Source organism: Aphelocoma coerulescens, chromosome 17 (assembly GCF_041296385.1).
Source record: "Aphelocoma coerulescens isolate FSJ_1873_10779 chromosome 17, UR_Acoe_1.0, whole genome shotgun sequence".
In the NCBI taxonomy this organism is placed as follows: Eukaryota; Metazoa; Chordata; class Aves; order Passeriformes; family Corvidae; genus Aphelocoma; species Aphelocoma coerulescens.
Genome location: NC_091030.1, coordinates 5,159,010 through 5,175,614, shown reverse-complemented (window position 1 = coordinate 5,175,614; position 16,605 = coordinate 5,159,010). Strand labels below are relative to the sequence as shown.

The 16,605-nt window shown below is 55.0% G+C and overlaps 1 protein-coding gene and 1 non-coding gene across 3 annotated transcripts; one reads left to right on the top strand and one right to left on the bottom strand.

Moving 5' to 3' along the window:
* Positions 1-607: 607 nt before the first annotated feature.
* Positions 608-696, bottom strand: TRNAR-UCU (transfer RNA arginine (anticodon UCU)). The gene is given in 2 exon segments: positions 608-643; positions 660-696. It is a non-coding gene; the product is annotated as a tRNA-Arg (tRNA).
* Positions 697-836: 140 nt separating this feature from the next.
* SLC27A4 (solute carrier family 27 member 4) lies at positions 837-11,532 on the top strand. Of its 2 annotated transcripts, none has more exons than XM_069031777.1 (13): positions 837-915; positions 3,348-3,514; positions 4,192-4,586; positions 5,276-5,434; positions 5,781-5,850; positions 5,956-6,047; positions 6,584-6,693; positions 7,108-7,317; positions 7,547-7,673; positions 7,858-7,995; positions 8,159-8,323; positions 8,742-8,888; positions 9,137-11,532. In XM_069031777.1, the coding sequence occupies exons 2-13, from the start codon at positions 3,354-3,356 to the stop codon at positions 9,292-9,294; spliced, it is 1,932 nt and encodes a 643-aa protein (XP_068887878.1). In that variant the 5' UTR covers positions 837-915; positions 3,348-3,353; the 3' UTR covers positions 9,295-11,532. The 2 variants fall into 2 exon arrangements, with proteins under 2 accessions (XP_068887878.1, XP_068887879.1); XM_069031778.1 differs by lacking the exon at positions 837-915 and adding an exon at positions 974-1,077.
* Positions 11,533-16,605: the final 5,073 nt, after the last annotated feature.

Sequence of the window (16,605 nt, the reverse complement as noted above, 5' to 3'; positions counted from 1 at the left end):
AAATTATGGCCATGAGAGAGGGTTTTGCTGCGTTTTGTGTTATGCAGTGAGGCCGTGAAGTGCCCGGGCTGTCGGTGGTTCCGCCTTCGTGCAGCCACGTGTGGCTCAGTGGGCTGGTGGCAGCGCTACAGAAATGGCACATCATGTAATTTTAAACGGCATCTGCTCAGCCGGATCAAGTAACAGCCTCTGTGGCTCCTGTTCTTGCAGCCGTCGCTTGAGAAGCCTGCTGGAAGAAGGCGGCAGAGGGAGCAGAGCGTGATTTGGGGAGGGCAGACGCCAGCCACGTGAAAATGCTTTTTTTGGACAGGATATATTCGCTGTGGTCAAGTGGCAGCTCCATCATGCCTGTGCTGCAGGGCCGTGCAGGGACAGTAACTCCTGCAACGCTGGGATGGGTGCCTGGTTATTGCTCCCGGGAGGGCCGAGTTTTTTCCCGGTACCCGGGCCGTTCCTGACCCGGCTCCCAAAACGGGTGTCCCACGCGCGCTCTCCCGAGCACGGGCGAACCCTGCGCGGCCGTGGCGTGCGGGGGCTCCGCGGGTCCCCCCGGCCCGACGCAGCCGCGGAGCCTCGAGAGCGATCGCCGCGCCCCGGCGGCAAAATGCGACTCTGGTGGGACTCGAACCCACAACCTTTGAATGACTCCCGTCACGCGCTAGAAGTCCAATGCGCTATCCATTGCGCCACAGAGCCCTCGCTCTGTCGCGCCGCCCTCGCCGCCTCTTCACCGCGCCTCGCTCGCCCCGCCTGCGCCACCGTTCCCCGGCACCGCGGGGCCGGGTCGGTGCACCGGGCGGGACTACAGCTCCCGGCGGCCCCGCGCTGCCCGCCCCTCCCCGCCCCTGCCGCAGAGTCGGGCGGGTCCCGCTCCCGGTGCAGGTGGCCGGGCCGCAGCGAACGCCCCGGAGTCCGGTAAGAGCGCGGCACCGTCCTCCCCACCCCGCTCCGTCAGCTCTCGGCGCCGGCGCGGCGGCCGCGCTCCCTCCCCGCGGGCGGCCCCGTGGGATCCCCATCAGGCGCCGCGGCCCTGCGGACGGCACCACGGTCCCTCCGTCCCGCCGGTTTCCGCATGAGGTACCGGGGCTTCTCGTGGGGCACCGCGGCAAGCGCCGGCATCCTTCAGTCCCCCGGTCTCTCCACCAGCGCGCCGCGGGCCCTCGCCCAGCCGAGAGCGGCTGTGCCCGGGCGGGCGTGGGGCCTGGTTGGGTTGCGGGGCGCGGCTGCATCCCGGTGCGGGGCCCTCCCGGCCTTTCTGCCTCGGGTGATGGGGGTTGGGGCAGCGCTGCTCCACCTCCCTGCTGGGGACCCCAGGAGGGTGAGACGAGGGTCCCTGCCCAGGGCAGGTGGGGGGACAGGTGCCTCCCAGGTGCCATTAGCGCTGGGGCTTCTCACAGCCCGGCCACCTGCCCGGTGTCCCCGCTGTGACCCGCTCCCAGGCCCTCCTCGGGCTCGGTGCTCCCGGGGTGGATCCCCGTGCTTTGCCTCGGTGCCTGCCGGCTGTGAGCTACAGGCAGGGCTTCTTTTTCTCTGTGCTGGTGCAGCTGGACAAGACCTGAATCTGTAACGCAGGGCTGGAGGTCTCTGGCATCGACACACCGGGTATCTCGGAAATCTCGGGAATCTCTCCCCGGTTATCTCCACAGGAGGCACCGGGATGCCGGAGTGAGGTGGAGATAGGAGCAGAGGATAACAGGGGCCTGCCTGAGCCTGCCTTGTGTTCAAGCAGGAGATTAAGCACTTTGCTGCCCACACAGAGTGGGGCTCCCCCGCTGCTGCCTCTCCACATCTGGCTGGCGTGAGCCTGTAACGAAGGGCCCAGGTCCTGGCTGAGGCACAGTAGTTTGATCGTGATCTAAAAGTTGCCCTGTTTAAGTGCAGGGAGAGGCTCCCAGGCAAAAACACAGTGAGTCCTGCCCTCCTAAAAGGCAGAGGGACTGTGTTGTGGGACATCACATCTGGGAGGTAGGTGTTTGCTGAAGAGTGTTCAGAGGTCACTGGCACAAGGGGGAATCTCGGGGTGAGGGCTGTGGGTAGGAAAATGTCTCCAGGTGTCCACCTGGGAGTGGCGTCTTGTGCTCTGATGCATCCCAGCCTGCTGCTGGTGGCACGAACTCAGAGGTGGGACAGCCAGCAAGACATGCCAGGGCACAGCGACCATATGGCACTGCCTTGGCTCCCAACCTGCCAGCATCCAGTATCACATCCACAGAAGCTCCTTGGATCTAGGGGGACTGCCCAGAGCAGAGGGAAAGCCACAAGTGTGGCTCCCAGCCCCACCAAATGTAGAAGAGCCCACGTGGGACTTCCAGCTTCAGAGCAGTGAATCAATCTTCAAGAGGGAAATGATGCAAGTGCTTCCTTCCTCTTTGGCCTGTGTCCATGCCGGGAAGGGCCAGTTTTATCTCCGAGCTGTGAGGGTCACATCGCTCTCATTTTCCTCCTCCCAGTGCTGTCGCCTGAAAAGAGCCATTGCCAGATCACAGTCTCTGAGTCTCAGAGCCACTTCTGGGGTGTGTCTGGGATGGGGACAGAGATACTGTTTTGCAGGGACCAGAGACTGAGTCACTGTCCCCAGGGAATGGAGCAGGGGTCTGGGCACTCCTGGCAGCAGCGACAGCCCTTATTCTGCCCACTCCAGCCTGGCCTCATCCCTGACCTGCTCTGGCAGTGTCTCCAGCCTAGCCAGGCCAGGAAACTGCCCACCAACACGAGGGTTTGCAGACACAAGCAGAGCTCAAAAAACCAAGTTTCCTGTCCCTGATGCTGTCTGAGCTGTGTGTCTCAAACCAGGACACTGTGCCACCCCAAGACACTGTGTTGCGGAGCGTGTGAAGCTGTGCTCTTCCAACAGCTGTGCTGGCTGTCCTGGAGCCAGGTGTGCAGGAGAGCTTGTGCTCGGGGCCTGGGAGACTCTGGATTTTGAGGACAGAGGGATCTCTGGAGCAGAGTGGAGGCTTCCAATCATCTTTACAAGGCCTCTTGCCAGGACTTTGCTCACACATCCATGGAAGTGACTTTATCCTGCATCTCAAGTTGCCGAGGCATGGCCGGACCCCTGGCTGGTATGCAGGATGTGGCTCCCCAAGTGGGAATGGCCAGGCTCTCAGCTTGCACCAAGTGATGCTGTGCTGATGGCTCAATTGGAGGCCATCTCCAAGGTCAGATAAAGTTACATCTGTGGGAGATCTGGGCTGCTGAGTTACATCCTCACTGCCAGGAGGACTGATGACTCAGGGACCTTATCCAGGAAATTGGGGGCTGCTCAGGCATCCCATGCCCATGGGGTTGTTATCACCAGGCCCAGTGTGCGTGGGTTAATGACCGTGGTTTCTCTCTCCCCGCAGGCCACGATGTTGCGTTTGGCTGCTTTTGCAGCCATGCTGCTGTTCTTCAGGGTCACTCTGGAACTGTCCTGGGCCCAGGCCATCCCTGCTCTCTTCATCTTCTACCTGGGATCCGGCGGATGGGACTTCTTCCTCATATTCCTCAAGACAATAAAAAGGGATGTCACGTAGGTGTCTTGGCTGGCATGGCCCAACCACCCACCCCTAGTCCTCTGCTCTGCCCTGGTGTATGTGTATGTGTATGTGTGAGCACAGCCCCCGACTCCTCGCACAGCCTGGGTTTCTGCTGGCACCTGGCCTGGCTGGAAGGAGATCTCTCTCTGCTGTGTCCGGGTGACTCTAAGCTCTCAGGCAAAGTTTTCCCAAGAAGGATAGATTTCAGCTGAGCTCAAAGTCTACTGACTGTCCTTGTACTTCACCCCGTCCCTAAAGCTGCTGGTGTGGCACCAGGCCCTTGTGCAGGGTTCATTCTGAGTTGGTATCAGGCTGTGCCAGCTCCTGGCAAGGATTTGTGGGGGAGGGAGTGGTGGTACCTCTTGGAGAGCACCTGAGGCTCAAAAACGCCCCTTTGACTGGGGACATCCCTGTCTGCAGACTTCCAAAACACATCTCTCCCTGGCCTCCATCAGTCCCTGGCTATGAGCATCTTTGCAATTTGTTCTGCCTATGTGCACACTGCTCAGGGAAGCATGCAGGGCTGCTGCTGACCTAGAGTGGGGTCTGGTGTAAGTGCTGGGCTGTTGCAGCTCCTCAGAAGGCCCTTGTGCGGTGCTGGCTTTGCTGGAGGAAGTGGTTTTGCAGGGGTCACTGAGCAGCTGCCTTCTTGCTCCCCTTTCTTTGGCAGCACGGGGCTGGTCCTGTTGCGGGTGAAATGGCAGGTATGGAGGCACGTGAGGGAGAAGAACACAGTCGCCAAGATCTTCCAGAAGACTGTGAGGAAGCATCCAGAGAAGACAGCACTGATCTTCCAAGGCACAGGCGAGAGCTGGACCTTCCGTCAGCTGGATGAGTACTCCAACCAGGTGGCCAATTTCTTCTACAGCCAAGGCTTCCGTTCGGGTGACGTGATGGCACTTTTCATGGAGTCCCGCAATCAGTACGTGGGGCTGTGGCTCGGCCTGGCCAAGATCGGGGTGGAGACAGCCCTTGTGAATTCCCACCTGCGCATGGAGGCCTTGCTGCACTGCATCACCATCTCCAACTCCAAAGCTGTGGTTTTTGGGGTGGAAATGATGGAAGGTGAGGGGCTGGCAGATGTTGTGGGAGTGCTTTGGACTGGAGGGAGGTGTGTCTAGTCAATGGGTTCAGTGTTCCTTTCCTGCTCACCAGAGAACAGAGATCTGGAAGAGAGTGGACAGTTGAATCATGAAGGAATTAGATTTGTGGTTGGGTTTTTTTTGTTATTGACTCCTTTGGACACTGGGCAGGATCTGGAGTGCAGTGCTTGTCTGCCTCCCAGGCAGGCCAGCCTGGGTGTGAGGATCCTTCCTTGTGCCTCTTGGGTCCATTCCCAGCATGGGTTGGGCTGGGCTTGTCCCACTGCACAGAAGGAGCCTCTCCTTGCTCTCCATGGCTGTTGCCACATCCCTGCAGCACCTTGGCTCCAGTTCCTTGCGTGTTTCAGCCCACACCTCTGGGGTTGATGGTGTCAACAGACCTCTTGGCACCAAAGAGGTTTTGGATGGGGAAAGACGGAAAACAGGATCTTCTGGTCCCTGAAGAGGTCTGGGCTGTGGCCCCAGCATCTGTTAATCATGGGGACAACATCTGCCTGGGATGGCTGTGAGCCCTTTGGGGACTCTGCCAAGCACAGTGGGGGTACTGCTACCTGGGGCAGGGTGTCCCTCAGACTGTCTGGGAGGGCAAGGGGTCTCTGTGCTGTAGCCACCCTGCCACCTTTCTCCAGCTCCCCTCTTTTACTTTCTCAGCAATGCAGGAAGTGCAGCCCTCCCTGGATAAATCCGTCCATCTCTTCTGGTCTGGGGAAGGAAATCCTAAATCTGTGCTTCCTGGTGCAAAACACCTGGACCCCCTCCTGCAGATGGCCCAGCGACAGCAGCCAGCCCCCCCTGATAAGGGCTTTCTTGGTATGTGGTCAGTTCTAGGGGACAGACACGTGGTGGTGATTTTGAGGATCAGCCAGTTACAACTCTGGCAAGACTGCTGGGGATGCTGATGGCAAGGGGTGTTTGGGATGGGTCTTACTCCAGTGTCAGAAGCCCAGCCCTGTGTGGAGTAGTATCCTGTCATAGCCCCCATGTGTCCAACAAACCTCATCTGCCTGGGGTGATCCCAGCATGTTCTTGGAGCTGTTGCATAAGAGTTTTGGCTCAGGTGGCACGAGTAGAGTGTTTAAATTTTGCTTGTCCCCCTCTCCTGGTTCGGCCAGCTCCTAGATTGGGAATGTGACCCTGTCTCCTCATTGCTCCCCAGATAAACTCTTCTACATCTACACTTCTGGCACGACGGGGCTGCCCAAGGCTGCCATTGTGGTGAACTGCCGGTAAGGCTGTGGACAGGGGCTCAGGGAGGATGGGGCTGAGCTCTGCCCTGTCCTAGCACAGCACCCTGACCCTGCTCCTGATGTTCCTTTTCACCCTCCCTTCAGGTACTTCCGCATGTCCAGCTTAGTTTTTTATGGTTTTCGGATGAGGTCCGACGATGTGATGTACGACTGCCTCCCGCTCTACCACGCTGCAGGTAACGTGTCCATACAGAGCCTGGCATCCTGGGACTGACTCTTCCCTCAGCCAAGCCCAGGGCTTGGGCTGGAGGCTGGTGTGGCTGTGATCTCCATGTCGAGGAGGATGTGACTGCTGCTTGCAGGATGTGTGACTGAGGCTTTTTCTGTTTTTTCCCTGGAAGCCAAGAATTGATCTGTCTGACCTTTGGAGTGGGGAGGGTGTGGGGAGGGTGTTATCCTACCCTGGTTTTGGATTACCTGTTCCTTATTGCTGCTCCATGTGGAAAGTAAGGGGGGAAAGTCTAGGGGAAGGGGAAGCAGTGCCTGCTTGGCTGGCTGAGATGTGCTGGGATGTTTAGGTGCAAAGTGCTGCCCTACATGTTACCACCACATCTCCTTTCTTTCTGCCCATCGTCCTGCGGGCTTTGGCTGGGTGAACCCCCACTGCTGTGAGCCAGCCATGGCCTCTGCCTTGCCCTGCCAGTTCTTTCCCCAGGTGGGCTGGGCTGGAAGTGTTTGGGGACTGAGGGCTTTTCTGGCTGCCTCTCTGCAGGGAACATCGTGGGGATTGGCCAGTGCCTGCTGCAGGGCATGACGATTGTCATCCGCAAGAAGTTCTCAGCCTCACACTTTTGGGAGGACTGTGTGAAATACAACTGCACGGTGAGGCTGTGAGGCAAGGGGCCAGCTGGGAGTGGGGAGTGGAACCTTGGGGTCTGTGTCATGCTGGGAGAACCCAGCTGCTGGAAGTGGGGGGATCCTGGACCGGTTCTGTCTGTCCAAACTGCCTTTCAAGGTGGTGGGGCTGTGTCCTTCCCACCTGGGCTGGTAACTCCGTGTGTCCTCCTTCCGTTCCAGCATTAGCCAGGGGATAGTGGATGGGTTTCACAGCCTGGAGAGGTGGGTTAACCAGGGAAGGACAGGCTGGATGAGTTATCAGAACTTCTGTTTTTCACTGCGGCCTCTTTAGCAAACTTTGGGTGTATTGTGCTGTTCCTTCCTGCCCTGAAGAAACCTCAGACAACCCAGGGCCCAGCAGAGAGGACCTAGCGAGTCTTTCTTTTCCATTGCTCCCAGATTGTGCAGTACATCGGGGAGATCTGCCGCTACCTGCTGAACCAGCCATACCAGGACGCGGAGCGGCAGCACCGGGTGCGCATGGCCGTGGGCAATGGGCTGCGGGCCTCCATCTGGAGGGAGTTCATGGCCCGCTTTGGCATCGCCCAGGTGGCCGAGTTCTATGGGGCCACCGAGTGCAACTGCAGCGTGGGAAACTTTGACGGCAACGTAAGGCTCCACAATCCTCTCTCTCATGTCCCAAAGGGAGACAGCTGGCCTGGGCAGGGGTGGAAACCCAAATGGGCTGTTTGCTCCTTGGCATGGGTTGCCATCCACCCAGAGGGGTTTTGGCTGTTATGTGGTGCCACCTCTGTGGTGTCCTGGGAGTGTGTGAACAGTGGGTTCAGGTGGGACAAATGTCCTTGCTATCCACAGCTCTGAGCTCTTTCTGTTCTAGGTTGGGTCATGTGGCTTCAACAGCAGGATCCTACCAAGTGTATACCCCATTGGTTTAGTGAAGGTGGATGAAGACACTATGGAGCTGATCCGGGGCCCAGATGGTGTCTGTATCAGCTGCAAACCAGGTGAGGACAACCACAGGGATAAAATCTCCTCAGCCCTGTGTGAGCATTTCACAATACCTGAGGATAATTTCCCTGGATTTGTCTCTGCTCAGTTAAACCACACCAACCCCATTATACACCCTTTTTGCTTGGGGGGGGTGGGAGTGGTGCTGTTTCCCCCCTTCATCCCCTCTTCTCACTGCAGGGGAGCCGGGGCAGCTGGTGGGTCGCATTGTCAAGAGCAATCCCCTGCAGCACTTCGATGGCTACCTGAATAAGTCAGCCACCAACAAGAAAATTGCCAGGGACGTGTTTGCAAAAGGGGACGCTGCCTATCTCACAGGTGAGGCCAGCAGGACCCCTCTGTCCGCTGGGAGTGGAGGAAAAGAGCACCTGTGTGGGAGTGGGGATTGTTCCAGGGCAGCAGCACTGCCCTGAGATGCTCCAGGGTTGCTCCTAGCCACTCTGACACCTCATTTTTTTGCCTATTCTTTGCTTTCCTATAGGGGATGTCCTGGTAATGGACAAATACGGCTACATGTACTTCCGAGACCGCACCGGGGACACATTCCGATGGAAAGGGGAGAACGTCTCCACCACGGAGGTGGAGGGAACGCTGAGCCGCATCCTCAACCTGACGGATGTGGTAGTTTATGGTGTGGAGGTCCCAGGTAGCTGAGAAGGAAATGGACAATCAGGGGAGGCAGGCAGGCCTCCAGCACTTGAGTGTGAACATGTCCTGCATGTCCAGATTGATGTGTCTCTCACCAGAGGGTGGACTGAGGCTCCCTGTGGGTGAGCTGGGAAGAGGCCACAAGGGATGTGGCTAGGAGGAATCCAGAGGGTTTCCTCACTGTCTCAAGCTTTGGTCTGATTCTGGATGGTTTGTAAGGACCCTGTGTCCTCTCTGGCCATGACTGTGACCGCAGGGTGTCCCTGGTAGCCCTTGCCACAGGGTGATGGCACAGTGGGGACACAGCTGGACGTGCCAGTGCTCCAGTACAAAGCAGGGTCTTGCTGGTGCAGGGCAGAAGGGAGATGATGCTACACGGACAGTGTGTCTGAGTGCTCTTCTTCTCTGCCTCTTAGGGATTGAAGGGAGGGCAGGAATGGCAGCCATTGCCGACCCGGAGAACTCCTGTGACCTAGAAGACTTTTCCAGCAAGCTGAAAAAGGCCCTGCCACTGTATGCACATCCTGTATTCCTGCGGTTCCTGCACGAAGTCTCCAAGACAAGTGAGCCATGGCATGCACACTCACACTGGACATGGGGCTGGGGGAGCCTGGGAGGGGGAAACTTGGTTATAGAGATCAGTCTGTAGGGTAGGGATGGAGCCTCTCTGCCCCACAGAGGCTGTGGCCAGTTCCTCAGGTGGTTTTGAGGCATGGGGATGCAAGGCTGGGTCTGGGGCAACACAGGTATGTTGGGGGTGGAATTGTGTGTGGCCAGTGAGCCCTTACTCCTCCTCCTCTCCCCATTCCAGGCACTTACAAGTTCCAGAAGATGGAGCTGCGGAAGCAGGGCTTTGACCCTGCACTGGTGAAGGACAGGTTGTATTTTCTGGACTCCAGGCAAGGCTGTTACCTGCCGCTGGACCAGGCAGCATTTGGCAGGATCCAGTCGGGAGAACAGAAGCTGTAACTGGTGTGGCTCAAGCAAGGCACCTCCCAAATCCTGCTGGGGAGAGGGGGCAAGGCAGACACTGGGGAAGGAAAGGTTCACAGAGTGATATAAAAGGCCTGCTAGAGATTTTATTTGACAAGTTTTACAGATAAGGGTTTGGGGGGAATCGGGAGGGGACTGAGGGGAGGGGGATGGTCGCATACCAAAGCATTGACTCATTATGGCTTTATTTTCTACTTGGTACAGTGGTGGTGGTCCCATGCCATGGGAGGGGCAGGGCCCTGGCCAGTTGAGGAGGGGTGGGGTGCCCCTGCCATTCCACTGTGCTTTTCCTGTCTTTCCCTACCTTTTCCAGTCTGCAGCAACCCTTCCTTGTGAAGGCCATGAAGGGAGCAGTGCTGGGCTCTTCCCCACTCCTCTACCAAGCAGCCAGCTCCTCCTTGGCACAGGGACCCCACTGGCAGAGGGAAGCTGGGTGCCAGGCACAACCCCTTCCCTCTGCAACCCCTTCCCTCTGCATGGCCCTGCTGGTGTTTTGTGTCTGCTGTGAATCAGGGGAGCAGGGTAGTGTTGGGCTCAGGAGGGTGACAGGGGTGTGTTTCTGCCATGCCTTTCTCTCTCCTGAGGGTAACATTTCTATTTTTCACAATCACACGCACATTATATTATATTTTATTTTATTTTATTTTATTTTATATATGTGTATATATATATATGTATGTGTATGTGTATATATATATATATATATATATATATAAAATACACGCTTTTTGTTTTTCAATCTTAATTTATTGTCTGTACTTTTGAATGTGTCCCGGGTTTGTGCAGTAGGTGGAGGGATAGCCCAGACCTGTCCTCTCTTGGAGAATCCTTTTCTCTCACAGGGAGGTGGGATGCTCGTCTGGGACTGATTCTCCTCTTCCAGCGTGGATGCAACCTGTATATGTCCTTGTGGCCTTGCTGCATGGTGGAGGACATGAACAAATCCTGCTATCTTGTGGACACTTCTCTCAGTCTCTTACTTCCATCTTTTGTGGATGCAGCATTGTTTTGTGGACCTTCTTCCTTGCAGAAAGCAAGTAGGAGAGTGGGAAGAAGGGCCACGTTTGCCTTTGCTTAGATGTACTCAGCACCACATCTCAGCCTTTGCTTAGATGTACTCAGGAGGCATCTTGCCTGGAGAGAGAATGTCCTCTGGAGGGTGGCTTCTGTGAGAGCCTGACTTCACATGCTCTGCATCCCTTCCCAAAAGAGCCCTCCCTGTCTCCAGCACCAGAGCAGGGCCCTGAACTGAAATGTCCATGTGAAACACCTGACTTATGCTATGTGAATTCCCCGTGTTGTGTCTGACGTGAAACAGCCTCAGCAGCGATGTCCGATTCCCGTCCTCAGAAAACATGCAGAAATGTCTCTTCCAGAGAAAACTCTGGGTTGGGCTTTCTTTTTCTTTTTTTTTTCCTTTTTTTTTTTTTTTAATAATTTGTTTTTATGCATTTAGCAGGGTTACTCCTTAAAACAACATCTGTGTTTTGTGAGGGCAGGGTGTGTCTGCTCTTCTAACTGTGCTTCCACACCAACGTACCTGCCTGCCCCAGTCTGTCCCGGTCTCACAATTAAACACAAGTATGGGTCTATGCTGGAGTTTCCTACCTTTTCCTTGTACAGTCCTGCTCTGTGAGGGAAGGTGGGGGACTGTGCTGGTTTGGGAACTCCCACTCCAGAGCATCACCTCCCTGTGTGCATTTTGGATCATCTTAGAGCAGGGGGAACAAGCCCCTTGCTGCTGGGTTTAATGACTGTGTGAACCCAACATGTTGATTGGACCCTCCCCAGTTCCCTCCACTAACTCCCCACTCCCCGTTTTTCCTTGTCCTATCCTCAGCATTGCCATCCCAATTTGTTCTGGCCCAGTTCTCCCTTTTTACCCTGGGACATGTGGCTCTTCCACCCTCTCCTGTTCTCTCTTTCATCTTCCTGCTGCTTCTCTCTGTGTTTGTCCATGCTGAACTTCCCAGCTCATTTCTGCACTTGCAGACAAGTTTTTTGGTAGCCATTCCACTTCCCTTGCTGCCAGAACCATCTTTTAGACTTTCTGCATCCAACCCTGGTGACAGGAGAACCTGGTTCCTTCTTGGTATGGGGGTGCCAGGGACAAATATCTTCCATGAGCCTGAGTGAAATGTGTTGCCTGGTGAAACAAACTGTAAGAAAAGTATTGGAAATTTGCATCCATTACATACCAGCTTCACCTTTGGACATGTTCAAATGGGTGTCTTCTCCAGCATCTCTAGGCTAAAAGCTGTAATTTTAGTTTTTCAGTCCCCTGGACACTCACAAGCCTCTGTCCCAAAGCAGCTGGTGGAAAACAGACATCACCCCCACAGCCCTGCAGCATCCGAGGGGCTCAGCCCTCACACAGCGTGGCTTTGCTTGGGGGGGGTCATATTTAGGGTCCTGGGAGCTGGTGCAGGGAGTGCAGCAGTGGTGCCTCTGCAGGTGTTCTGCTCCCACTTCTGGGCCCTGTTCCGCTTGCAGCCACCAGCGGAGGGCAGGCTGGGCTCGGCAAACGCCTCCCCTCGAGGGGACACACTGTAGGGGCTCCCGGGGCTTTTACAGCCCTTGCGTGGCATTCAGAGCCCTGGAAGTGTGGGATGTTGGAACAGGGGGGTTACCCACGCAGGGAGCCGCTCTGACCCTGCCTGAGGTAGAGAGGAAATTTCAGATACAGATAATGGTGCTGGGTGTGAGGCCAGTGGCAATCCCAGGCACTGGTGTCCACTGTGCTCGGGCTCCTGGCTGGAGACTGCTCATGGAGACTTGGGCAGCAGCGAGGTCACTGAGCTGTGCCAGGCGGGTGGTGGGCAGCGACCTGAACCACCTGAACCCTTTCATCCAGCCCTGATAAAGGCAATGAGGAAAAGCTTGGCCTCCCTGAAGTCAGACCGGGGGGTGATCATCTGGAGATGGGTGGTTTGGAGTAGTAGAGGAGGATACAGGTGGACTGTACTCCCTCCCTGGCTGTGCTGAAGAAAGAGGGGTTGCAGGGCAAAGCTCAGCACTGTGTTTTTGTCTGTCTGAGAGCAGGGTAGGTTAAAAAAGCCTGCCAAGGAAATAATGCATTCAGGGCACTGCCTGTTAAATGCAGATACGAATAGCTTTGGAAGCTTATGGAAGTATGGCCGTTACTTGTTTGCAAGTGAGCCGGAATGAATGGAGACTGGCTTGCATTGTTGGGTTTTGGAGATGGATGGGAATTACAGGCCTGTGAGAGGAGCAGGATGTAGCCCTTGCTGGTGCCAACACAAGTCAGGAGCTGGGCCCTGGCTGGAGCATAGCCAGGAGCTCACCCCAAGCCCTGTATTCCTGGCCAGCTCTGAGGAGGGGGAGCTGCAGGGTGCAGGCAAGAGGAGCAGGATGAGGCCCCCCCGAGGGGAGAGCTCCTGCTCTGGGGAGATGGGAGGTGCTGAGTCACTGGAAAAGAGCTCAGCAAACATCATGGAGGGCACTGGTACACAGCCCATCCATCGCCGAGACCTGCAGTGTCGTGCCGGAGGGCTGGGGTGTGCACGTGCCACATACACCTCTGTGCCAGAGGATTTCCCAGGGATAGGGGAGCCCCAGGGAGGTGTGTTTGTAGCTCTGAATTATGCTCAAAGGAGCCCCCCTGCACGGTGGTGCTGGTGTTGGGAGGGTTGGTCCCGCTGGAGATCTGGTGCCCAGGGACAATTCACTGTTTGCACTGTTTGTCCTGACTGAGGAGGGTTGTGTTGCACTTGGCAGTGCTTCCAGATTCCCCGAAACAGCTACACCAATTAGAGGTTTTCTGTTGACTGTCAGCTTTGGGTTGAAATCCTGGGGCCTTTCTGAAGTCCCAGCTCCTCTGGAAAAATGAAGTTTATGTGCAAGTGTCTCTGGAGCTCTTGGCCCAGAAATACAAGTGCAGGTGTCGTGCTGAGCCTGGGATCAATGCTGAGACACAACACTTCCAGCAAAGAGGTATTTGGAATGAAGTAGCCAGTGTTTAATCATAGTTGATTTTTTAAAATATCTTTTTATTTGTGCAGTTTTAAGGAAGAGGCTAATTGAATCCTCTGTGATTAGAGACACCTTGTGAGACATCCCTCCCCTTTGATCAATGCACTAGTCTGGCTCAACAGCTGCATGTAGATAAAAGTCCTATACATAAAGTACGAGGTATTATTCTGTTTTAATTAAAACACTTGAAATTCTGTTTGCATGAGGTTAAGAAAACATTAAAATCCTTTCCAGGGTTATTATCAAACTGCTAATTTAAGCAAAGTCAAAGAGATTTACAAACCAAATGTACTCTTCCCCATGGAGATGACTGCTTCTCCCAGACCCTGTGTCCTGGACAGTGGCAATAGATCAAAACAAAAGATGCAGCAACTTTCTTTCTGATCATCTCTAGATCCAGCCCAGATAGGCCATGCTTGGTGTGCAAAACTGGAGTGTATTTTAGCCGTAACGCAGGTGGGGGCTTTGCAAGCTGCTCAGGACCTTTCTGGGGGAAATTAATTTCTGCTGCTGAGAGTCTGTGACAATCTTTAACATTGCATCTCCCCAGCCTCCTCCTGCCACTCTTGGTGTGCTGGAGCCTTCCCAAACAATGACAGCCGCCTGCTCCTCCGCACACTGGGGAGCTGGCTTTGCCTTTAAGCAGTGACAGGGAAATATTCTGGACTAAAGAAGAGACTATCCTTTGGTGCACTCTTTAGAAATGGAAATACTTGATTCCCTGAGTGGTTCCAGTGTAACCAGGAGCAGGGCCAGGAGTGGCTTCTCCCTCTCCAGTTTGAAGGGACTGTGGGGCCAGGGATTCCACCAAAATGATGGTCTGTGAAGATCTCATCATGCTGGGTGAGAGGGAAGGGACAGCAGCTTTCCTTCCCAAAGCAGAAAGGCTTCAGAGGGGAAGCGAATGTCCTTAGGGCTGTTTGTTGCTGAGCTCCTGGACAACATGGGATGGCTGGACTGTGTGGCTGAGCAAGGCTCAGGGAGCAGGGATGGGTCCTGCTCTGCTTTCTTTGAGTCTTAGTCCATTTCAGTGGCAAATCCCACCTTCCAAAATAACCTTGGGTTTGATCTGCTTTTCTCCTGGTTCACTACCAATTCCACCCACAGGCACAAATGATGGCAGGCCAGGCTCTGGGAGAGCTTTGGGCAGCTGAGATCATGCAGTACAGGCTGGCAACCCCAGGAATTACAGGCGATTGTGATGCTGTCCAAGTCCAGGACATATTCCTGCTCAGGATGGGGGTCATTGCCTAGATCTTCCCTGATCCCTCGACAAATGATCCCAAGCTTGTGAAGTGGGGTATGACCCCTACTGTGCCGCATCCCCCTCCTCATTACAGCCCTGCCTTCTTCTAGTCCCATCCTTGCGGGTGCGGAGCAGCCTTCCCAGGGCCCCCAACATCCTTCCAGCCCGGGCAGGAGTTGTGGCCTGATCCTGCCCTGGACGTGACACCTCCCACAACCTGCCCAGGGCCCGGCACACCCCCAGCGCTGTGCCAAGGGGCCTGAGGAAGCGAGGGCAGCGAGAGCCTTCCTGCTGCCTCTGGCCATCCAAGTGGCCTCCGGCTCGGCCGCAGGAAGAGGCTAACAGCGGCGGGCGAGCCACCCCCTCAGCTTTGAGTATCACTTTCAGCTATTCTGAAGGTTAAACGCCTGTTTAGAGCTCCCTATTGAAGGTAGAGCCGGGGGTGCGGCATTGTTCGGACGCCCTCCCGCTTTGTCTGGCCGCTTTCAGGAATGCCCTGAATGGGAAGCGGCCCCCCCAGCCCAGCACCCCGGCAGAAGGGCTCCCGGGGGAGAGGCGCTTCCTCCCGCCCTAATGACATTCAGGCCTCCATCGGTTCAGCTCCCGCTTTCTTTCTGCTGCAGTTTAACCCGGGCACAGAGGCCGGGCTCCATCTTACTGATCTCTGCTTGACACCCAATTACCACATGAATGGGAGAGAAAGGCTGCAAAAGGCTTTAACTCCCACTGACCCTCCTTCCCCTCTGCCTGCTTCCCTCTCTCCCCGTCCTACCCCCTCGCCTTTCTCCGGCGGAGGGAGTTCAAAACTGAGACGGGGAAATCAAACAAAGCCCCGAGTAAGGAAACCCATTGTCACCGCCTCCGCGATGGCTCCCCTTTCGCCAGCTATTGTTCCCTTGAAGTTTGACTTGCTGTGTGGAAGGATGCGAGCAGCTGTTTGCGCATTCCCCTGATGTTTTATTGAAAATAATTGAATCGTCAGTCCGGGGCTCTCTGATAAAATGTTTCCTCGTAGCGCTAGGCCCTGCTGTATTTATAAGCTACGTTTCCCCGTAGGATGTGATGGCGACCTAAAACGTTTCCTCCAGAATAAACCCTCAGTGGAAGGATGGAGGCATGTTCCCTCTGCTCTCAAGGAGAGAGAGAAAGCGTGCAAATGGCAGGGAAAACCACAGAAGACAGGAGTGAGACAAAAGAAATTAACCCCTCCTCATTGCCAGGCTCAATTTCCAACCTGTTCCCTTTGCCTGGCACAGTTGGCTTTGTGGGAGAGAACGGCAGGAGCAGACGGAGCCCCTGGTCAGCGGCCTCCTGCCCCAGTAACCCGAGTGAGCACCACAGCTACCTGGCTTTTATGTACCTGTTTATCAAACACCGTCCATGTTACAGCCCTTTAACAATGGCAGCATTACATTTTCTCGAGGAGATTGTGTGCTTAGTTTCCCTATCCCAAACATAATGCCAGAGAATTTGTGGTGCTCTGATTTCGGCGTGCAGCATGGAGACAGGACTCATTCCTCTCCCAGGCACACAATGTCCATAAAAACGTCCCCTGTATCTCATATGGTCCAGGACTTTTTGTCCAGGACAATTGTTAACAGTAACCAGCTTTGAATGCTTGAATGAGCCAAATTGGTTTTTCTGATTACTGTTCCCTTTCTTGTAATTTATTTTTGCTTTTCCAGGGAGGTACTAACACTAAATCTGTAACATTTTTTTGTGTAAGTCAGGAATCAAGATTCTTTTAGGAGCTGGTTCTGCTTTTATTTAGCCTCATAAATGATTTCTGGAAGCAAGAAGAATCGCTCATATAAAACCATAACTGCAAACACTGATCTGTAATCAAGATTACCAGATCCTCTGAACACAGAATGCTTCACTCATTTCTGAAGTAAAGATTTTTGTTGAAGGCTTCTTTCCTCAGCCGCTTTTCCATACAGTTCCACCCTGGGCCATATCTGCGAGATACTCAAAAGCCTTGGGATTCAGGGATATATAAAATCCAGCTGGAATTTTTTGGATGAAGACCATGGTCAACAGCTTCACAG